This window comes from Dermochelys coriacea, chromosome 10 (genome assembly GCF_009764565.3).
Source record: "Dermochelys coriacea isolate rDerCor1 chromosome 10, rDerCor1.pri.v4, whole genome shotgun sequence".
NCBI classification, from domain to species: Eukaryota; Metazoa; Chordata; order Testudines; family Dermochelyidae; genus Dermochelys; species Dermochelys coriacea.
In genome coordinates this window covers 77,445,460-77,470,356 of record NC_050077.1, presented here as the reverse complement: position 1 = coordinate 77,470,356, position 24,897 = coordinate 77,445,460, and the positions used below count along the sequence as shown (strand labels likewise).

The 24,897-nt window shown below is 37.8% G+C and overlaps 1 protein-coding gene across 15 annotated transcripts in view; it reads right to left on the bottom strand.

Annotated features, from left to right (window-relative positions):
• Positions 1 to 24,897, bottom strand: part of MEF2A (myocyte enhancer factor 2A) — a 160,066-nt gene that overhangs the window by 70,116 nt on the left and 65,053 nt on the right. For all 15 annotated transcript variants that reach the window (XM_043494576.1, XM_043494572.1, XM_038418269.2 and 12 more), the window contains one exon: positions 9,643 to 9,846. In XM_043494576.1, coding sequence (XP_043350511.1) covers positions 9,643 to 9,846 — 204 coding nt within the window. The remainder of the gene's footprint in view (positions 1 to 9,642; positions 9,847 to 24,897) is intronic.

Genomic DNA, 24,897 nt, shown 5'->3' with positions numbered 1-24,897 from the left:
ATCAACTTCTGTGCCAATCCCAGGACATTAGCCCAGGGATTCTCAAACGTAATTGCATCGCGACTCCCTCTGACAACAAAAATTACTACATGACCCCTGAAGTGGTGGGGGACCAAAGCCTGAGCCCCGCCACCCCAGGTGTGGGGGCCAAAGCCCAAGCCCCGCCACTTCAGGCGTGGGAGGGCAAATCTGAAGCCCAAGGGCTTCAGCCCCAGACAGGGGGCCTGTAACCTGAATCCCACAACCCAGGGCTGAAGCCCTCGGGTTTCGTCCCATGGCGGTGGCGCTTGGGCTTCAGCCCTGGACCCCAGCAAGTCTAAGACAGCTCTGGCGACACCATTAAAATGGGTCCCAACCCACTTTGGGGTCCTGACCTACAGCTTGAGAACTGCTGCATTCGTCAAATATAATTTCTGCAACATTACATATAATATTCTGTTTTATTTGCCTTGTGCTCTCCAAAGCATTGAGTCAGGTCAAAATGGAGATAATTTTGCTTGGTAGTGCAAAAAAGTCTGCTACTGTAGAAATGTAACCTGAAATATTTACATACAGTATATCAGGAATTTGTTCAGTGGCACAGTGTTCCAGCAATGACAAAAAATAAGGGTTAACAGCATAGTTCTGGTATCTATAGACAGGTGATGTGGACTTCCCCATTGCTGCTGCCACTTCTTGGTACCTGGTTTGTTTGTTTTTTGGTTTTGTTTTGTTTTTTTTTTTGTTTTGTTTTGTTTTTAAAGAGAAAAGCGCTTCTTGACTATGACTGACAAAAAAGCAATGTTTCTGTAACATCTATTTTTCTCCCCTTTACTTACATTACTTTCTCCCTACCTGTGAATTTTTTCTCTCTTTCTCTTCTATCCTGGCTGCTCAGCTTCATATCACTCCCTTTCTTTAGCCATTCTGTTTTATGCTAGTGTTTTTAAGAACTAAAATGTCAGAGATTGGTGGAACAACAATATTGGACTACATGAGGTGCTCAAGAGAGATACACATTATAATACTAATTGGAATCTGGATTGAGTACCCATTGTGCAATCCCAGAGTAGAAAGCACTTTGAATCCTAGGACTGGAAGATGCCCCGAGAGGCCTTCTAATGCAGCCTCCTGCATTCAAGGCAGGACTAAGTATTTTAGACCATCCCTCATGGGTGTCTAACCTGCTCTTAAAAATCTCCAATGACGAAGATTCCACAACCCCCCTAAGCAATTTATTCAAGGGCTTAACTACCTTGACAGTTAGGAAGTTTTTCCTAATATCCAACCTAAACCTCCCTTGCTTCAATTTAAGCCCATTGCTTCTTGTCCTATCCTCGGGGGTTAATGAGAACAATTTTTCTCCCTCCTCTTTGTAACTTGTGCATAAACTACACAGCATAAATCAGCCATGAAAAAAGGAAGCTACTGACACGTTCCATATAGCTCTAAATTACAAACAATACTCTTTTATATAACAAAATATGCTTTAAATACAAAGCCAAGACCTCCCCACCTACATACATAATATGCACCTACTGTACAAAACATTTCATTGCAGAGATATCAAATATGTTAGTGAAATTTAAAAAAAAAAAAGACACACTCTCGGCTTGTAAAGCTATTTAAAAATACACTCTTATCCAACTTTGGCAGCCTGCATGAAGATCTACTTTCAGAGAAAAATAAATTTAAATGGATAAAATTAGTCAACATCACTGCATTTATTAGTTTTATAGCTATTTAACAGCTATGAGTAAATCAAAAGCTATGAGTAACAGAAAATGTGAACTGAAAATGTGAACTGACTCCCAACCATAGAATCTCAGTGAAATCAATAGGCTGTAAATCATCAAAGAAATTGGCCTCTATGTACAAAAAAGATGCTACAACTTACTGCGTGACATGAATTCCATTATGAGTATATATATGTATGAATTCATCACAGCTACAGGGCAACTAAACTTGCAACTATAGAAAGGAGTTTACAAATATGAAGAATATGAAAAGAACTTTTAGAGGGCTCTACTTTCAGGAATTAGTTTTCTTTTCATTGCTGATTGAAGCTGCGTTTTCATACCATTCAAAAAATGACTAAAAATTGACTCTTTGGCCCTCTTTTTGAAATACTGTGAGGCTTCTCTTCTGAAACATTTCATTGGCTGGTTCAAGCCTTATTACCTTTTATGCAGATTATATTAGTTGACATCAGCTATCACTTATTCTCTGACTTCTTATTTCATTTATCTCTCACCTCATATAGCATCTCAATAGATATGATGGAAAACCTATTTCTTGGCACACACAAAACAAGAGTGGACATAATCAGTAAGTATTCAAAAGAGGGAACAATCCAACACTGGAAGGGAAACAGGACTAGTGTACTCAAGATCTTTTCCATTTTCTTTTTTTTTTCCCCACTCTCCTTTTTTTGGGCAGAGATTACATTATTTTTAAAAATGTAGGGCTTTTAAATATTAGTCTACACAAATATTTAGTTCACAGCAAGCAGAGGAGTAAATTTACCCCACACTAGCCTGCTGCGGATTAACTGTCTACCTGGACCCTGATGACATATTAATGGGTCATTAATGAACTTGAGTTTACTCCTGTTTCAAAGAGGACTAGACCAAAGTGCATTAACGAACTATTAATGCACTTCAGAACTTGGTCCACAGCAGACTGGGTGGGGCAGATTCACACCACAGCTTGTCATGAACTAACTGATCATGAAGACAAGCCCTTAAGAGTTTTTCCATCAACTTCACCCAAATGCAAAAAGACTATGGAATTCTTTCAAGTACCCTCAAAATATGGTAAAAGCATACTATAGTCACATAAAAAGGTAAAGAACTTAATTTCAGTGAGTGTGTTGGTTACCTATATTCAGGGTCAAAAATCATAACAAAACAAAACAAAAAGAGGCTGGTAAAAACAGGAACACTACACCTATCTTATTCCCTAGCTTTCGGCTTGTAAACTTAGTGTTTCCACACCAACCTCTCTGATCTCTACATAGTTACACTTATCACTCTTCATCTAGCTGTGGAGGTACATCTGCTTGTTTATGCTGCAGGCTTGCACGTGTGGATGAGATCTGCATACTGCACTCAAAAGCCATGACTTTAACAAACAAGTCTCTTATAGTGCACATGCTGTTTTTGAACATAAGAGGATAGATAGTCGTAGTTGTTTATAATCAAAGTATGACCCAATGTTAAATGTATACTGCTCTTTCTATATACTAAATATTAGATTCAGAGCAGTGGCTTGTTTGCACTATTTTAGGAAACTGCGTATTTGTGTACATCGGCTTGCTTCCAGTTAGCATAACAATAAGATGTATATACTTTTTTTCACCTTTCAGCAACAGCAATGACAATCCACAAGACAGAACTAATACATGGATGCAAACCTACTATCAAAAAAATCATTAATGCCATGCAAAAGCATCACAGGAGAAGCATTTCCCATTACATGAGAGCTAAGCTAATTTACACAATCATCAAGATCACTTCAATTTATTTCAGACCAGGAAACAATGGTCCTGTGATCATTATTCTAGTATAGCAACATTGTATAAATTAAACTATACCAATTAATGTAGATATACATTATTGTGATAGAGACTGTTGTACTTTTTCAGTTATTAAACATCCATGCAGACTGTCCAAGATGAAAAGATCTACTGTAAAAAGAAAAGGAGGACTTGTGGCACCTTAGAGACTAACAACTTTGAGCATAAGCTTTCATGAGCTACAGCTCACTGCATCTGATGAAGTGAGTTGTAGCTCACGAAAGCTTATGCTCAAATAAATTTGTTAGTCTCTAAGGTGCCACAAGTACTCCTTTTCTTTTTGCGGATACAGACTAACACGGCTGCTACTTTGTAAGATCTACTGTGTACTTTAGAGTAAATAAGAAGGTCTCTAGACAGAAGATTTTCTTACTGATTATGAGTACATACAAGACTGAAAAGCAAGTTGGTGTTGGACTGGTTGGCTACCTCCCCCACTACTGAGATAGAACTGCATTATATACTGTACCAACAATGCAAGTGGATAAGGCTGATCCTGAGGTGATTCTAAGCCACAACAAATATGATTCAGGATTCCTTACTCACCAAACTCAAGTAGGCAAGTGAATTTGTCAAGTGTTAACTTAGTTTTATTTATATATTAATATATAATTAATTGCAGCACATAACGTAATTGTGTATATGCAAGTGTAATTTCATATGTATAAAATAGAATGATTTATATGAAATTATATTCTTTTATATTAAATTCATATGAAATGTTTTCCAGTTCTTCTTAAATAACCATCTCAGTATCCAGTTTGAGCTAGATTTTGGTTACAACTCTGCTTCCAGTGAAGGGACAGTTAGGAGAACCACACTATTCAGTTCATGTTGTTCTTTGAAATTATTGCAAAAACAACGAGGAATCCTTGTGGCACCTAAGAGACTAACAAATTTATTTGGGCATAAGCTTTTGTGGACTACCCCTTTTAGCAACAATTTCAAAAGTGGCAATCCTTAGGTGCATTGGTGTTGTAGCCGTGTTGGTCCCACAATATTAGAGAGACAAGGGAGTGAGGTAATATCTTTTACTGGACCAACTTCTGTTGATGAGACACACAAACTTTTGAGCTTACACAGAACTTGGTCCAATAAAAAAATTGGACCCACCTCACCCACCTTGTCTCTAATTCTTAGGAGACTAAGTCCATGGGACTTAGCCTCCTAAGCATCTAAGTCACATTTGAAATTGGGACTTAAGGCTTGTCTACAAAGTGAGATAATGCACTCTACTGGGATTTGATTTCTAAAGTGTACTAACATGCTGTGTATTACTTGGTCAGTGTAGACCTTGCTGGTGTGCGCTAACGGTTCTCTAGTCAAGTGCACAGAACTAGATTAAAGTGCACTATGGAACCTTTACTGCACACCAGCAGGATCTACACTGACCAAGTAATGAGCAGCACATTAGTGTGCTTCAAAAATGATATCCAAGAAGAACACATCACCCCATTGTGTAGACAGACATGCCCTTAGAGGCTTTTAAAAACATTCCCTTAATCACTAGAGCTTATCTTCAAAAAAACACTACTTTTTTTTCTTGTAAACTGCCTTTTATACAAAAATCAATCATAGCCAATAAGAAATTCCTAGGCATCAAATACTGAAAAATCCCCTTAACAAAGAAAGACCTTCGGAGGGTATTTGCCAACATCACAGAGTAGCCAAACAGGTGACAGTTGTTCTCTTTCACCTGTTTTACTCGGGAGAGAAATAGCTTTCAGATCCATTGGACTAAAGAATTTTGGGTACTTTGGTAGCTAACCAGATTCTTGACTGCAGTTCATCTCTCCTTTGTTAAACTAAATTAGCAAACATTTCATCTTCAATTCAAATGCTAATTGAATACTTCCATAGCAGAGTATCAATTGTTTGTAGAAGATTAAATTAAAGATCAATTACAGTGACGAAGCGGCAGATTTAAGATAAGAAAGCCTTAATTCTGAATTTTCACCTTGTCCCTAACCTATAATAAATACTGTGTTTTGTTATTGCAAGGAACTATATATTTTTACTTCAATTGTGCAAGTTATTGCAGAACATATGAGTTACAGATAGTGAAAGTATAACCATGAAATTATTGGATTTTGTCTTTTTAAAATCAGGCCAGCAACATCAAAAATAAAACAATGGCAATTGTGAGGGGGTTTTTTGTTTGTTTTTTGACAGGATAAAAGAGAACAAATAATTTTCACTATGGTCCATATCTAGTCTGGTAATCTTCTGATCAGACAAAATGCAAACAGTAATATGATTATTTCATACACATTAGAAGTTTCTTAAAAGTGCTTACACCATTGTTTTCATAATGAATAAGAACATAACCATATGTAGAAGCATAATATACCATTTCTGTGACACAAGTTCAAGAGCTGCCTTCAAACTTCAGATCCTCAAGGATAGGTTTTGGTTTCTGATTAAAAGGATGTACTGTTTATCGTTCCTTTGCACTCAACACTGGCTGGTTACTAAGTTGCCCTACAAAAGATCAGCTGGGCAATCCTAATAACTCTCACAATATAAGAACAAGGTGACACCCAATTAAATTTAAAGGCAACAAATATAAAGCTGAAAAAATGTTTTTTAAATACATACTATATGCAGGATTAAACCATGGAACTCATTACCACAAGATTACTGCACAATAGCAGGTTTCCGAGTAGCAGCTGTGATAGTCTGTATTCGCAAAAAAGTCAGGTGCCACAAGTACTCCTTTTCTTTTTGCACAATAGCAGGGACAGCTATGAATGAGGTGGAATAAAGGTAATTTGGGAATGGGAGATATTGGTGAAAGATTGTGAACTCTTGGGGTATGTACTGTCTTTTTTTCCCCTCTATGTTTCTACAGTGCCTAACATAACAAGATCATTGTTCATGGTGCTATTGTAATACAATAATAAATAATAATTCTCCAGGATCTCCCACCTGGACCTGCTAATTTCTAAACTGCCTTTGAATGGCTAACAACCTTTTGTGAAATATATTCTGTATTTTTTAGGGAGAAAGAAGAAGCAGTAAGTTAATGGTGTAAGAAAAAAAATGTTAGAATACCAGGATGCATCTAAAAATCATAAAAATAAAAAGGCGTGTAAGATTATACAAACTTTGCATTTTGAATTTGAAACTTTCCATTTAAAATTAAGCATTTTATACATTAACGTTAGGAGAAAAGAGGCTCATCCTTTTACTTAAAGTTTAACCTTGTGGATCTAGACTACAATTATATGTCTACAGAGCTCCCACTCAACTCCATGAGAATTTACTCAAACATTATGTTAATGAGCATGGTATAAATACCTAGATACAGTAACTGGAATACAAAAAGGGACCTCTGAAACAGAACAAGCAGGATATTTATTTCTGTATATCCTGAGTATTATTCACAGCTCTCCAGGAACAAATCTCATCCAAATCAAGGAGGAGAAGTAGCTGAAGTTGAGCAATTATTTGTATGTTGGCAGGCAAAACTATCCCATCCTTCCCTCACCTGAAAAATTATCTGTTAATTGTCTGAGGAGCAACACCCAAGAGAGCTGAACAGTAATTTTAGGCAATGAATTCAATGAGTCTCAGATCCCATGTTGAGAAAGCAGCACTAGCTGATTTTAAAAAAGCCATGCATGACCCTTCCCCCCTCGCATCCCCCGCCAATGTTTTCCCTGTGAAGTGAGCATGAAATTCTACATTGTCCCTGAGAGACTTGTCATAACAGAACTGAATATTAGCTACATAATATTACTTTTTTAATCTATTTTTTAATCTGGAATGTATCTCTAAGGAAAGAGGTCAGCCTACCTTACCTACCTCTGATGATCTTGGTAATCCATCAATAAGGATAATATCAGTTTTACTGGCCAGACAGGAGGAAGTAATTACTAGATATTTGTGTGAGCAACAGGAAATAGAGATCGATACAACTGTGATAACTGCATAGGGATGCATGCAGTTCTAGGGGTGAAAAACCTCTTGAAAGGATATACATTTGCAAGATGACCCCTCAACTTGGTTTCTTTTAATTTTGCTAAAACTGCAACCAGAAAGAGTTCAGAAGACATCATTTTAGGGAGATTCAGAGTCCAGGGGGGTGATCTACAGAGGCTGATGGCTGTGTTTCGTGTAGGGTAGTGTTGTGTATAGAGGACAAGGAAAAGTCCCTAAAAAATTAACTAAATCTAGCTCTGATAATCTAAGAACTACATACAATAGAACTATAGAAAAGGCAATAAGGGTCTGTAGCACAGATACAGACACAATAAGAGGCTCTTTGTATGTTATCTGCAACAACAGAACTGAGGGTTACATTTTCTTTCCCTCTGCTTGTATTTATATAGACTTTGTACATACTTTATTTGTGTCAACCCAAAGATGTAATAACTGTTTCCTCAAAACGATCCAATAAGGTATGTATTACCACTATCAATGAATTATAAAGATCATCATATAAGTCTGGTAGGTTGACATCTTTCCCTTGCTGACCAACTGGGATACAAGAGCAAATATGAAGAGCTTGTTTACTCCCTGATTTTCTGCTGCTATGAATTCTGTTTGGAGATGGATCATAAACAGGACTAACTTCCTCATAATCTTGTGGGTTTACAACAGAGTCAATCAGTGGAGCCAAATTATCTATATTAAATCAGCATTCCAAAACTGTCTCCAGTGGGTGAATGATGCGTAAAGTTTGGCTAGAACATTGGAGCTTCTAATTTCAATTGAAGCACAGACCAAATATCATCAGGTCTGCTGGTAGCTACTGGTCATTGTGCAGCAGTGTTTGGGATCCTCACTCCTCCTTTTTTAAAAGCTTGAACCTCTTGTAACAAAATCCCTAAAGGGTTGAATCCAGCACCTCTGACTCTAAAAGCATGAGCCTCTAGTGCTTGACCTAAAGGACTGAGTCCATTAGCTTGGAGGCAGCAGCCAAATCAAGTCTCCATATATGGTCTAGCCACTAGAGGGGGACACAGAGAAATGCTGTTAGCATGTGTTACAAGACAACACTATTAAACTTCACTTACAAATTTATTGTACATATTTAATCATTACTTCCTCAAACTGTGAATGAGACCCAATTTTATTTAAATTGTAACATTTATGTTTGTCAATATATTGTTTCCAAGGGTACTGGATTCAATTTTTTTACCTAACGTGTTTTCAATGTTTGAGGATCTTTCTTTCTCAATACACATTTTAAATATATAATCTTATTTTAAAAGATTAATGCTAAAGAAAATTTGTAGGGAAAATAATAAAAATTGCAGTTATTTAAAACGCAAGAAAATTTTCTTTAAAGGTACAGTAATACTAAGACTACCATAAACCTACAGTAGTGGAATGTTGAGAACTTTTATATTTTTCATATAGTGAACAAACAAGGGACCAGGTACCTCCACATTCTGATTGTTTTTATCTTCTCTTTTTGAACATAACAGGAAAAATACTGAAAGGCTAAAAAAGTACAAAAGTAGTTTTAATACAAATTAAATAATTTATCAATACATTTTGCCATAAAAATAGGTTTAGACACTTTATTAATAAAACGACACATAGTTGTGCAACAGATAAGACACAACAGACCAAATTCTGCTCAGTTACACTTGTGCAATCCTTTGAAAGTAGTGCAGTTACAAGAGAAGCTGTGCAGAACTTGGCCCATTAATATCAAGGAAAGGTTTGATAGCTTTTATAAAAAGAGTTCAGCCACGCTATGGAAAGGCTACAATTGAAAAGAGAATCCATAGCTTCTATTACTATTTAGTTTAGACATTCAACCAGAAAGTGGGAATTGATGAGTTCTCATAGTAGTTGTGCTTTAGCTATTAACACAGAAGCAAACAAATATCTTTCACAATATTGGATTACTGTGGAAACGGTGGTTCTTTTCACCACCAAATGTGACATTAACTATAATTGAGAAATATAGAATTGAAAAATAGCAAATCATATTTAATGATTACTGTTTTTAAAATGCTTACTCAAATATATTTTACTTAACATACTTTAAACAGCCCTTTACTGCTCTACATTTTGCCAAAACAAATACTAGGAAGTTAAGAAAATTGATCATCTTTTCAAATTGTTACCTCAACAATATCCGAGTTGGTTCTGCTCTCATGGGGTTCATTGTATTCTGTGTATTTGAGTAGAACTTTGTCCATATCAGTGCTGGCATACTGAAAGAGTTTATTAGAGCTGTTAAAAATGATGAGTGCTATTTCACAGTCACAGAGCACACTAAGTTCGTATGCCTTCTTCATTAATCCAAATTTCCTCTTCGTAAAAGTCACCTACACAAGGAAGAAGAGTGGAGGTTTTTCAAATGACAGAACAAAACTTTGAATGCCTATAATTAACACACGAAAATGAGTGTCAGTTGAGAGCTGGCACTTTAAACTTCTAGTAACAAGACATCTACTATAAGCATGCAGGCAAGTTTAACATTCACTGTGAATTCTCTTCTCAAATATACGGTCAGTACATTAACACAGTGTTATACAAGTGAAATAGAAGTTGGTGGGAACAGTATCTTCTACTAAAAACATAACTATACAAGAGACAAAAACTCTTACTTGTAATAAATAAAATTAGTCTGCTAAAAAAACCTGCTAAATGGATCTGACCCTAGAAACAGTAGAGCCCAGATATACTGAGAGGGTCATACTTGGTGAACTCTTTATAACAGAGCCATGCAGTGACGTTATCCACTTACCCCTCATTGTCATTGAAAACTAAGATTTTAATTAGGGCTGTTCTTTAATTGCAGTTAACTCACACAATTAACTCAAAAAAATTAACTGCGATTAAAAAAATTAATCACAATTTATCACACTGTTAAACAATAGAATACCAACTGAAGTTTATTTCATATTTTTGGATGTTTTTCTACATTTTCAAATATATTGATTTTTTACAACAGAATACAAAGTGTACAGTGCTCACTTTATATTTTTGATGACAAATATTTGCACTGTAAAAATGATAAACAAAATAAATAGTATTTTTCATTTCACCTCATACAAGTACTGTAGTGCAATCTCTACTGTGAAAGTGTAACTTACAAATGTAGATTTTTTTTGGTTACATAACTGCACTCAAAAAAAAAAACAAAAAGAAAAGGAGTACTTGTGGCACCTTAGAGACTAACAAATTTATTAGAGCATAAGCTTTCGTGAGCTACAGCTCACTTCATCGGATGCATTTGGTGGAAAAAACAGAGGAGAGATTTATATACACACACACAGAGAACATGAAACAATGGGTTTATCATACACACTGTAAGGAGAGTGATCACTTAAGATAAGCCATCACCAACAGCAGGGGGGGGAAGGAGGAAAACCTTTCATGGTGACAAGCAGGTAGGCTAATTCCAGCAGTTAACAAGAATATCAGAGGAACAGTGGGGGGTGGGGTGGGAGGGAGAAATACCATGGGGAAATAGTTTTACTTTGTGTAATGACTCATCCATTCCCAGTCTCTATTCAAGCCTAAGTTAATTGTATCCAGTTTGCAAATTAATTCCAATTCAGCAGTCTCTCGTTGGAGTCTGTTTTTGAAGCTTTTTTGTTGAAGTATAGCCACTCTTAGGTCTGTGATCGAGTGACCAGAGAGATTGAAGTGTTCTCCAACTGGTTTTTGAATGTTATAATTCTTGACGTCTGATTTGTGTCCATTCATTCTTTTACGTAGAGACTGTCCAGTTTGGCCAATGTACATGGCAGAGGGGCATTGCTGGCACATGATGGCATATATCACATTGGTAGATGCACAGGTGAACGAGCCTCTGATGGTGTGGCTGATGTGATTAGGCCCTATGATGGTATCCCCTGAATAGATATGTGGACAGAGTTGGCAACGGGCTTTGTTGCAAGGATAGGTTCCTGGGTTAGTGGTTCTGTTGTGTGGTGTGTGGTTGCTGGTGAGTATTTGCTTCAGATTGGGGGGCTGTCTGTAAGCAAGGACTGGTCTGTCTCCCAAGATCTGAGAGAGCGATGGCTCGTCCTTCAGGATAGGTTGTAGATCCTTGATGATGCGTTGGAGGGGTTTTAGTTGGGGGCTGAAGGTGATGGCTAGTGGCGTTCTGTTGTTTTCTTTGTTGGGCCTGTCCTGTAGTAGGTGACTTCTGGGTACTCTTCTGGCTCTGTCAATCTGTTTCTTCACTTCAGCAGGTGGGTACTGTAGTTGTAGGAATGCATGATAGAGATCTTGTAGGTGTTTGTCTCTGTCGGAGGGGTTGGAGCAAATGCGGTTATATCGTAGCGCTTGGCTGTAGACAATGGATCGAGTGGTATGATCTGGATGAAAGCTAGAGGCATGTAGGTAGGAATAGCGGTCAGTAGGTTTCCGATATAGGGTGGTGTTTATGTGACCATCGCTTATTAGCACCGTAGTGTCCAGGAAGTGGATCTCTTGTGTGGACTGGTCCAGGCTGAGGTTGATGGTGGGATGGAAATTGTTGAAATCATGGTGGAATTCCTCAAGAGCTTCTTTTCCATGGGTCCAGATGATGAAGATGTCATCAATGTAGCGCAAGTAGAGTAGGGGCATTAGGGAACGAGAGCTGAGGAAGCGTTGTTCTAAGTCAGCCATAAAAATGTTGGCATACTGTGGGGCCATGCGGGTACCCATCGCAGTGCCGCTGATTTGAAGGTATACATTGTCACCAAATGTGAAATAGTTATGGGTCAGGACAAAGTCACAAAGTTCTGCCACCAGGTTAGCCGTGACAGTATCGGGGATACTGTTCCTGACGGCTTGTAGTCCATCTTTGTGTGGAATATTGGTGTAGAGGGCTTCTACATCCATAGTGGCTAGGATGGTGTTTTTAGGAAGATCACCAATGGACTGTAGTTTCCTCAGGAAATCGGTGGTGTCTCGAAGATAGCTGGGAGTGCTGGTAACGAAGGGCCTGAGGAGGGAGTCTACATAGCCAGACAATCCTGCTGTCAGGGTGCCAATGCCTGAGATGATGGGGCGTCCAGGATTTCCAGGTTTATGGATCTTGGGTAGCAGATAGAATACCCCAGGTCCTGGCTCCAGGGGTGTGTCTGTGCGGATTTGTTCTTGTGCTTTTTCAGGGAGTTTCTTGAGCAAATGCTGTAGTTTCTTTTGGTAACTCTCAGTGGGATCAGAGGGTAATGGCTTGTAGAAAGTGGTGTTGGAGAGCTGCCTAGTAGCCTCTTGTTCATACTCTGACCTATTCATGATGACGACAGCACCTCCTTTGTCAGCCTTTTTGATTATGATGTCAGAGTTGTTTCTGAGGCTGTGGATGGCACTGTGTTCTGCATGGCTGAGGTTATGGGGTAAGCGATGCTGCTTTTCCACAATTTCAGCTCGTGCACGTCGGCGGAAGCAGTCTATGTAGAAATCCAGGCTGCTGTTTCGACCTTCAGGAGGAGTCCACCTAGAATCCTTCTTTTTGTAGTGTTGGCAGGAAGGTCTCTGTGGGTTAATATGTTGGTCAGAGGTGTGTTGGAAATATTCCTTGAGTCTGAGACGTCGAAAATAGGATTCTAGGTCACCACAGAACTGTATCATGTTCGTGGGGGTGGAGGGGCAAAAGGAGAGGCCCCGAGATAGGACAGATTCTTCCGCTGGGCTAAGAGTATAGTTGGATAGATTAAAAAAAAAACAAAAACAGAATGTAAAACTTTAGAGCCTCCAAGTCACTCAGTTCTACTATTTGTTCAGCTAAGCGCTAAGACAAACAAATTTGTTTACATTGACGGATATACTGCTGCCTGTTTCTTATTTATAATGTCACCTGAAAGCGAGAACAGGCGTTCATATGGCACTTTTGTAGCCAGCGTTGCAAGGAATGTACATGCCAGATATGCTAAACATTCATATGCCCCTTCATGCATCAACCACCATTCCGGAGAGCATGATTCTATGCTGGTGATGTTTGTTAAAAAATAATGTGTTAATTAAATTTGTGACTGAACTCATTGGGGGAAGAATTGTACGTCCCCTGCTCTGTTTTACTCGCATTTTGCCATATATTTCATGTTATAGCACTCTCGGATGATGACCCCAGTACATGTCTGATTTACAAACACTGTCACTGCAAATCTGACAAAATGCAAAGAAGGTACCAATGAGAGATCTAAAAATTCCAGCAGCACTCGACCCAAGGTTTAAGAATCTGAAGTGCTGTCCAAAATCTGAGAGGGACGAGATGTGGAGCATGCTTTCGGAAGTCTTAAAAGAGCAACATTCAGATGCAGAAACTACAGAGCACGAACCACCAAAAAAAGAAAATCAATCTTCTGCTGGTAGCATTCGACTCAGATGATGAAAATGAACATGCATTGGTCTGCTCTGCTTTGGATCATTATTGAGCAGTACCCTTCATCAGCATGGATGCATATCCTCTGGAATAGTGATTGAAGAATGAAGGGACATATGAATATTTCGCTCATCTGGAACATAAATATCTTGCGACGCTGACTACAACAATACCATGCAAACGCCTGTTCTCACTCTCAGGTGACATTGTAAACAAGAAGTGGGCACTATTATCTCCTGCAAATGTAAACAAACTTGTTTGTCTAATCGATTGGCGGAAGTAGGCTCTAAAGTTTAACATTGTTTCATTTTTGAATGCAGTTTTTTTTTGTACACAATTCAACATTTGTAAGTTCAACTTTCATGATGAAGAGATTGCACTACAGTACTTATATTTGGTGCATTGAAAATACTATTTCTTTTGTTTTTTTAAATGCAAATATTTGTAGTCAAAAATACATCTAAAGTGAGCACTGTACACTTTGTATTCTGTGTTGTAACTGAAATCAATATATTTGAAAATGTAGAAAACATCTAAAATGTTCAAATAAATGACATTCTACTATTGTTTAACAGTGCAATTAATCACGATTAATTTTTTTAATCGCTTGATAGCCCTAATTTTAATATACATAATGGAAAAGCATGTAAAGCAGAACAAAATCAAATGCCTCTATCCTTTTATATTTAAATACTCTGAATATACATTCACTTTCTTTGTTCAATATTTCTTATTCTTTCAGTTACCTTAAAATGGGAACTGCAAGCACTTTGATAAATAGATAGGAAAAATGTTCGCATTTCATGGTCGCTTTAGTGTAAGTTCCTCTATGCCCTCAGCTATTTTGGAACAACAATTCCCTTCACTCGAAGAAACAGATATACAGACAGTAACCGTTTACCAGGGGAACCTTGGATGACAGAACAGCCATGCTGCTCATGCTGCAGTATATTAGGATGGGGCCCTTTTTATATCACAGGTCAGGTACTTAAATGAGGTAAAATGCTGAAAAAAACTTTAATCCTAGACTTACAAAATACAAAGGAAAATTCTTGATACATTAATGCTCTATAAAAAACATCAGTGTCTTAGAATCATAGAATATCAGGGTTGGAAGGGACCTCAGGAGATCATCTAGTCCAACCCCCTGCTCAAAGCAGGACCAATCCCCAATTTTTGCCCCAGATCCCTAAACGGCCCCCTCAAGGATTGAACTCACAACCCTGAGTTTAGCAGGCCAATACTCAAACCACTAAGCTATCCTCCCCCCAAGGATAGTTACGCCCAACATGCTTCACAAGGTAGGGCCGCATTCAGTCCTCAGTCTTCAAAGAATCTTGTGTATTATGGGTAGTTGGAAGGCAAGGGCAAGAGAACCACCACCAAAACTAATACTACTCCTAATCTGGATATTCTTGAATTGAGGACCAACAGTGACTTAGTTTTATCTCCAGTCTTAAGAGTTCAGTGATAAGGACTCAAGCGAAAGAAAGTCACATATAAACATTGGTCTTTCTCCATTCTTACTAATCTAAGGGCTATTCTCTACTATTGCTTCATCTCAGACTGTGCACAGCTCCCCATTACAATTAAACTCAAAAAATAAATTTTGTAATATGTTTTTGTTATGCCACATATTGAAGTTACTTTGGCGAGAGCATCCTAAATTTAACCTACCATATCAAACTCATTTTATGTATACATTTCTAGAGCACTTACTCGTGAGGAGAAATCACTAAAAATCTACAGTTGCACAGGAACACTATTTCTTGCACTGGAACTGAACATTGGCCCCAAATGCACTCATTGCACAATTATGATTTTGGGAAATGAAAAGTAATTCTTTTTAACAGCTGCTTTTTTTAAAAAAAATTTTATTCAGAGCAGCATCTGTCTCATCCTCTTTTTAACTCTTGGTAGAGTTAAACAGACTGATAACTTTAAGGCTAGAAACATGAAAAAAACAAGACGACAAATTTCACTGCTAAAATCTTAATGTGTGTCGTACAAGACTATTTAGGAAATATTAAATTGTCAAACAGTTCTATTACAAACATATGTTTCCACATGTTTTTCATTTGGATACATTTTCTAGGACAATTTTCAGTACAGTATTGCTGAACATTTCTAAGCATCATTTTTAGTGGACAAGAACAAGAATCTACTGGATTGAAGAATTCTCCTCCAACCATGCTGAAAATGTACACCAGCAAAATAAAAAAAAAAAAAAAAAATTTTTAAACAATAAAGGAAAACATTCTCAAAGTTGTGTGCTGAGATTTAGTTGCATGATCCCTATTGACTTCAGCTTTGGGTAGGAATATAGATGCCTGATTCCTGCTGAAAGGAACTGGAGTACAGAAAACAAAAGAAACATTAAAAGTATCAAAGTCTCTCTCTCCTTAAAGCTGAACCTTGTTAACCAAAATACATAGCTTTCTCTTCCTTTATGTTTTTCAGTAAACCATAAAGGTGTTAAAAAAAAGCAAGGTTTACCAAGTCTATCAAGTGCTCTGAAGAAATATTCCCACACTATATCATATTCCTCACTACGTAACATAAGAACAGCCATACTTGGTCAGACCATTGGTCCATCTAGCCCAGTATCCTGTATCTGACAGTGGCAAAGCCATATGCTTCAGAGGGAATGAACAGAACAGGACAATTTTGAGTGATCAATTCTCTACTAGGGTACGTCACAGCTATAGCCTGCACTAGTTGATGGCCATGAATCATCATACAGTTCTGCCATCTTAAGAGTTTAAAGACTCCACTTTGGACCTATAAATTGCTAAGTTTCAACTAGCTGACTGTCAGAAGGTAGCTGGCTGGAAGGGCAAAAACATGAAACACTATCCAATACTTTTGGTTTGCCAATGTTAATTGAAGCCTCAATCCTAGATTAATACAAATTCAGCTCGCCAGCCTATACTCATTCTCCCACATTCTGAACATTGTCATGGACTTGCCCTCAGACCACCACTTGAAGATGAAGCAGTTATATTAAGGTAGATTTTTTTTTTAACCTAGTGGACAGATCTGCCAAAAGTAATTTAACTCATTGTAGAGTATTTTACCAAATGAAATGCTATCATGTGCCATTTATTACTCAGGCACCTGAAATTTTAGCTAAAACTCAAAGACAACAAACAGAACTTTTTTGGGTGGAAGGATAGTTCAGTGGTTTGAGCATTGGCCTGCTAAACACAGGGGAGTGAGTTCAACCCTTTAGGGGGCCATTTAGGGATCTGGGGCAAAAAACTGGGGCTTGGTCCTGCTTTGAGCAGAGGGTTAGACTAGATGACCTCCTGTGGTCCCTTTCAACCATGATATTCTATGAACTTCTGGGCTTCCAAATGATACCATGATCAAGCACTCAACACAAACAAGCTTCAGAGTAGCAGCCGTGTTAGTTTGTAGGTGCAAGGTGGGCCATTTCCAGCAGTTGACAAGAATTTGTGAGGAACAGTGGGGGCGGGGGGAGAATAAACATGGGGAAAATAGTTTTACTTTGTGTAATGACCCATCCACTCCCAGTCTTTATTCAAGCCTAAGTTAATTGTATCGAGTTTGCAAATTAATTCCAATTCAGCAGTCTCTCCTTGGAGTCTATTTTTGAAGGTTTTTTGCTGAAGAATTGCCACTTTTAGGTCTGTAATCAACACCTTGATTATCACTACAAAAGGTTTTTTCCCCCCTGCTCTCCTGCTGGTAATAGCTCACCTTACCTGATCACTCTCATTAGTGTGTATGGTAACACCCATTGTTTCATGTTCTCTGTGTATATAAATCTCCCCACTGTATTTTCCACTGAATGCATCTGACGAAGTGAGCTGTAGCTCACAAAAGCTTATGCTCAAATAAATTTGTTAGTCTCTAAGGTGCCACAAGTCCTCCTTTTCTTTTTGCGGATACAGACTAACACGACTGCTACTCTGAAACCTGTAATATAGAGATAACGGACTACCTTACACAAGCGTTGTGATTCATAGATTTTTAAGGCCAGAAAGGACCACTGCGCTCATCTAGTCTGTTTTGTGGAACACAGACCAGAGGACTTCTCTGAATTAATTCCTGTTCGAAGTAGAGCAGACCTTTTAGAAAAACATTAAATCTTGATACATACATACACATTGCCAGACAAAAAGCTATGTTAACCATGTGACACCATGCAATAACCAGGAATATGATTAATGCAGTTTAGCATTTGTGGTCTATTAAATTATTTTTAAAACAAACATTTGATTTTTTTTTCTTACCACCCCAATGGTGTCACTACCAGGAAAAATTCATGTTGTCATGGTGTTTAACTATGCATTCCCAAATATTAATATGTTTGGCTTTCTTTTTGAAGTTTGCCCATAATACTAAATTTTCTGGGTTTATAATAGGAATTGGCAACCTTTGGCGCATGGCCCACCAGGGTAAACCCCCTGGCAGGCCAGGCCAGTTTGTTTACCTGCCGTGTCTGCAGGTTTGGCTGATCGGAGCTCCCACTGGCCGCGGTTCGCCGCTCCAGGTCAATGGGGGCTGCGGGAAGCGGCGTAGGCCAAGGGATATGCTGGCCGCTCCTTCCCGAAGGCCCCATTGGTCTGGAGCGGCAAACCGCGACCAGTGGGAGCCATGTTTGGCTGAACCTGTGGACGTGGCAGGTAAACAAACCAGCCTGGCCTGCCAAGGGGCTTCCCCTCGCGGGCCATGTGCCAAAGGTTGCCAATCCCTGGTTTATAATGTATGGTTTCAGAATAACTACAAGTTCCCCTTAGTATTTTACTCCATATTACCATTATATACTTTCAATTTAACTGCATCAAAATATGGTGTGCCTGTCAATTTTTCTCTAAGATAACATTTCAGAAGTGAACACTAAAAAAACCATGAGGATATTATCATATGATGTTTCCAATTATATAAAGTTATGAAGTATGAACTTTAAATCATTTTTACTTAAATTTTTATGGCCAAATTCATTTGTATGCTCTGGCTGCTTTATGCCACTCTGGAGCAGCCCAACACAGCCAGAGCTTACTGTCCAGCTAAGCTGCTTTCATAGCGACTTTGCTTCTTTAAAGCTGTCAGACTGTCTGGAACAATTTCCCCCACACCCATGTCCTCCCAATTCTCACTCTGTCTTATATCTTCCTACTTTCCTCTGAATCCATCTCCCTTCTACACTCCACACTTCCTTGCACACTTCTCCATCCTATAACCCATACATTCCCCGGCATTCCCTGTCCCCTCATTTCCCCCTCCTTGCCCAGTCTCTGTTGGGAAGCTGTGGTATAACAGGCAGTTTATGACAAGAAATATTTAGGATGAATGCTAAATTATGCCATTAGTTTTCATAATAGAAAGTTAATCAGCAGGTACATGCCACATGATGGCAGGAGAGGGAGAAATGAGAGCAAGCGGGGGCTACACCCCAGGGGCGTGGCAGAGGCTGTATCAAATCCACATAATTTGAACCTTCCCCCACAGTTGCAGGAGTTTGGGAAAGAAACTCCTGAAAGGAGGAAGCCATTAACTCAGCTGACATCACAGAAGCAACTCCAGCAGGGTCCTTCAACACCAAAGATATCATCATCGTCTTTTCCCAGTTTTTCCTTTGGACAATCTCTTCCCTGGGCTGATTGGCAACTGTTATTGTTTATTAATGCCATCAAGTTCTTTTATAGATCTTTTCATCCATACATCTTTGAGCAATTTATAAGGGTGGTAAGCATCATTCAACATTGTAGCACAGGGAGGTAAAGGGACTTGCCCAAAGCTGGGAACAGAGCAGAGGTCTCCTAAGTTCCAGACTGGTGCTCTATCCATTAGGCAACACTGTTTACTCCTGCAGTCACTTCATATCAGCTTCACACCACTTGCTCTATATGCCTGCTTTACCTCCCTCATCTCCCTCACTGTCTCCCCTTCCTGCCTTTCCATTTACTTACTTCCCCATTTCGCAATCCTCTCCATGCAAAAAAAAAAAAAAAAAAAAAAAAAAAAAAAAAAAAAAAAAAAGTAAAACTAAAAGTCCCCTCCCTCTACAAAAAGAAAAAAACCCTAACAACCCCACCCCCACAAAAAAGAACACCCCATAGAACATGATGTTTGCAAACCAACACCACTTTCTTTTGTATTTGTATGTTATATCCTTTCCAATTGCCCCTTGTCTGTCTTGTCTATGTAGACTGCAAGTTCTTCAGGGGAGGAACAGTTTCTCATTCCATACAGATCACAAATGGAGCCCCAACCTCAGCTTATCTTCCCAGGTACTAATATAATTAAATAATAAAACCATCTCCTCTCCTTCAGAGAAAATTATAACAAAAGCCACTTTCAAAATAGCCACCAACTCCCATATTTCTGAATGAAAGTGAAGTTAACCTTTCTTCAAAGGAAAATTGTGATCCTATATGCTGTGTGGAGACAGAGAGAAACACTAGAAAGAGGTGAATGACACCAGTCATTTTAACCAAAGGGAATCTGTAGTCTCAGTCACACTGTGAACAATAGGAGACAGCAGCATTTTGAAGGAGTCCATGGAATTCTCTGAGGTAGATACTATTCTTCTGCATCTGCTGAAGGAGAAACTTTCAGTTATGAATAATCGGGAAAAATTACCATTAATTCTAACTAAACATTTTAAAAATGTAGTCTAGGCACAAGACTTCAAATGTCCCTTTTATAGTTAACTCTCTGAAGAGTCTATTTTACAATCACTGGGGACAAAAACAAGTCTGACACCAAGTACTACATATCTTAAAGCAGGGGTTTCCAAACTCTTTGAATCGCACACCCGCAGGGCCAGCTCTGGGGAAGCAAAAAAAAGAAGAAGAAGCAGTGTCGTCGAAGAATCAAAGGTCCAGGAGTGCTCCTGCCGCGCACCCCCATGGATAGTCTTGTGCACCTCACTTTGGAGACCACTGTCTTAAAGGACCTATTTTTTAGTCAGTTTTAACAAACTAACAAATTTACTTTTAAATCCTCAAGAAATTCATTCTACACTCAGAGTAAGTATTTTGAGGAGGACAATGTGCTGTACATTTCATACATAGCAACAGTTTCAATCCTTTCTTTAAGTACACCACTCAACTCAACTTTAATTATGGAGTTGCACTGGCGTTGCCATTTTACAAATTCATAAACCACTACACCTTATATTTAACAGCTGTCAGAACAACAATATTTTTATGAGCCACTGCTAAAACATGTTTTCCTTGGCTCCTAGGGTTGGTTTGTTTTTAAACTATTGGTATCTACATTTCATATTGAGCAAGCCTGTGTAAAAAATTTGTTTGGATTGACAAATTTGAGTTTTCTGTGGAAGCTGAGTGAGGAAATTATATCAACACACCCTCTACATCAAGCCATTTTTCCGTAAGTAAAGCTCTGTTAGCGCTGCCTCTTTGCTGCCAACTACACTGTAAAATACATTCCGTACTCTTGGTATCTCCTGGTAGGAGTTATCATTAAAGGAAAGAGACAGACATCAAAGCTACACAGCACACTGCCAATAGCCATTTTATTAAAACAATATATATATTTCTTCATTAAAATGGTTGTTGGCCAGTGTCTGCAGTTTCCTATAAAGCAATAAAATAAAGTGTTTGTGTCCATCTGAAAATCCATTGCAACATATGTCAAATAAAGTTTCTACATTCATTCTTCTTATGAATTTTGGAAAGCTATTCATATTGTAGTTGCAGATGTTAGCAAGCTACATGAAATGGAATATGCAAGGCATTGGACTTACTGGGGCTTACTTATATATTCGAACAGACAATGATAAAAGTTGGAATTATTACTCATTGTCCCTGCATGCTTTTTCTAGATGAAAGATATAGCAGCCTGCCATTTGTTAAGACTACTAACATACTGTCTGTGAGGTAAGAGTTCTAACCGACCAGAGTCTTCCTTCCATTTCACCATTTTATTGCAGTGTGTCTAGTGATTAGAACACAAGCCGTTGGGTCAGACTTCCCTGGAACCCAGTTTTTGCTCTTCCAGTGAATTGACCTCGTTCCCCAGTTTTCCTCATCTGAAAGATGGATGCGACTCTCAGCCCCAGCAGACCAAGGTAATATTGAAGTTTAAATGTTTGAAAATGATTGGCTATCATTTAATTAAGGGAATCTATACAAAATTAGTATTCCACTGTTTTATATTATATATAACTGCACCTTCTTGTACAGATATAATAATGCACTAAGCCTGATTTGAAACCTCAAAACAGCTGCTTAATTATTCTTAAAAATGAAACAATAGAAGTAAATGAACAAGGGAGGTGGAAAGAAATAGATACACAACAGAAAGTGAAACAAAATGAAAGAAAGGAAAGGGTAGTGACTAAAAACACGTTTCTGAATGATTACATATAAGAATTACTTTTGGAAAGCTTTAGAACAACAAAATTACAGGAAACTAACTTATGTTAGTACACTATTTTCACTATTTTAAATAGAGAACAATTTTAACACTCAAATACATTGTACCGGATAATATCATGTCTTTATTCCCCTCTATCCAAAATGAAGTTTTTGATGCATTTGGATATTTTTTTTAAAGTCATGCAAGATACACCTTGCAAAACAGTAATAGCCTGCAAATTAGATAAGCATCAATTAGAGGTTATGATCTAGTCATTCTTTGTAGATCACCAAATTTCAGATGATCCAGATAACATAATTTACAATTAGGAGAATAATTATAATGGCACCAAGCAGGACTGCTATAAGTTTAGACTGAATTGTTTTTCCCATTAGAACCCCTGATTTTTCCAGGCTCATCTTGGTTTCAAATTGCATCAGGATGAAATTTCACAAACTATTAAATAAATCATATTTTTAAAACTGAAAATTGGTTCAAGTTCTTCAAATATGTGTGTCATACAATAGTAATTAAATATTAATGGAGGGATACAGCATAAAAACCAAGCAGTTTTATGGGTGGTGAGGCTCCATTTTGTAGACAGTAAGATTAATATAACTTAAGGCCGTCACAATAGGTTTTTCTTTACCCTACTAAAATTTTAATTGGTTTTAAATGCTGTGTGTACTGTACGTTTTCTAACCATCATAATGATGGCAATTGTTCCCCAGTAGGACACAGATGACAACCAATGAGCTGATGAAAATATTACTACTTTAACACAATCGTGAGTAACCTTGATCTAGATTTTCACTATTTCAAGATACTAAGAGTTATTTAATACAGAATGTATTAAAGTGACTTACAATATTAACATGAGCATAGAGACCACATTTTAAACAATGTCAACAAAATGGCAAAAAAAAATGCCATTTAAATGTATGAAAATGAAGATAAAATATCAGAATAAAATTAGTCCATTCAAACTTAAATATTGTTACATGGTCAAGTTTTTAGTAGGGCTTTAGAAATATATCCTTGTTCATAGGCAAATCCTACATTCAACAAGGACTTGCAAATGGCCAGTTAGACACACAATCAGCCAATTTTTGCACTGCAAAGTTGCCTAGTATCCAGATATTGATGTACACATCTGTTTCTGTATAAAACACTTTAATGTTCTTAACATACTTGGGGTAATTTCTATGGATTTTAAAGGCCCAGGAAGCCAGAAGTATTTTCTAATCAGATTCAGCCTCACCATGGAAAGGTTACATTGGAGAAATGTTTAGTTCACTAATGTGCTTGCATCTGTGTTTGTGTTTAAAGAATACAGCATTATGCATTTGAACAGTTACTCAGTATTGTAGGACCTTCTAATAAATACATATTTTTTCAATATTTTACAAACATATATTCCTTAAAGAATGCTATTGAAGCCTTAACTGATAGTTTTCTTTGCTATTTTATGTCTCGAGGTTAGAAAGGCATTAAAAGGGTGTTACATAAAAACAAAATTAAACATTTTTAGATGTAATAAAACAAAGCTACACTAAGATAAATATAATATACGTGATCTTAATTCTACTAATCAAATGTTTAATTTTTTATACATACCTATGTGAATGTGTATTTCCAAATCTCACACATTTAGATGAACAATTATTTGAAATGTCTTTAGTATAAGCAAACAGGGTGGGGTAAAATGAGACTTATCCAAAAAGATATACTGTGTGGAGAATTTGACAAAAAAGTTGTAGGATCTGTTTTACAAGATTTATGCCTAGCTACAGAAAAACAGAACACTGAGCACCACCCATAATCTATCCTACTGAAGTACTAGACAGTTTCACTGTCATTCCCAGGAAATCCTATTTATCCAGTCAGGATCTCTTTAGTGTGGGGTGGATAAAAAAAAATTGCCCTGAAAAAAAACAGAACCAGTTTTAGATAGAGCTCAAGTGCTACCTGCTTCTAGATCAGGGCAAAAATACTGCAAGAACAGTCTTCTGGTATTCCAGCACCTCCACTTCGAGCCAGAACAAAGCTGTTCTTGGAATAGGGGAGGAAGAGGAGAGGGAGTAGAGAATGCCACATTAAACTTCCCAAAAGTGGTACAGAAGAGTCTAGAGGGGAAGGAGATAGGGATTCTTCCATGCACATAAGCCTTCTCTTGATAGGCAAAAAGGGTGAGCTTTTCGATTGCGTTTACTCAATTGAGTTATAGGCAGTCCTTGGACTTATGACACAATTGGTTCCTTACAATTGCGTCGTAAATCGGAACATCAGAACTCCAAACTGCAATCTACTCCACTGTGGGACCAAGCAACATAAACTCGAAACCTATAGTCATAAATCAAATCAGGATGCCATTGTAGAAGCGTCGTAAGTACCATTCGTCATAACTCGAACATAGTAAAGTCAAGGACTGCCTGTACTTTAACTCAAGTCATGAAAAGCCTTGTTAAAATACAGCATAATACACTGGAAGCTGTTTTAGCTGGCTGTGTTGTAGTAGAGGCTTCCCCCAGTTCTAAAATCTAATTAAATTATGTCAGATGGTTCTCCTTTATCCAGTAAATTATTGACATGTCCAAAAATTTCTAGTAGGTGAGACAGGATGTTTCCCTACAAAAACCTTGCTGGTTGGATTCTTAGCACATCATGATTTTCCAACTGTTTTATTATTGTA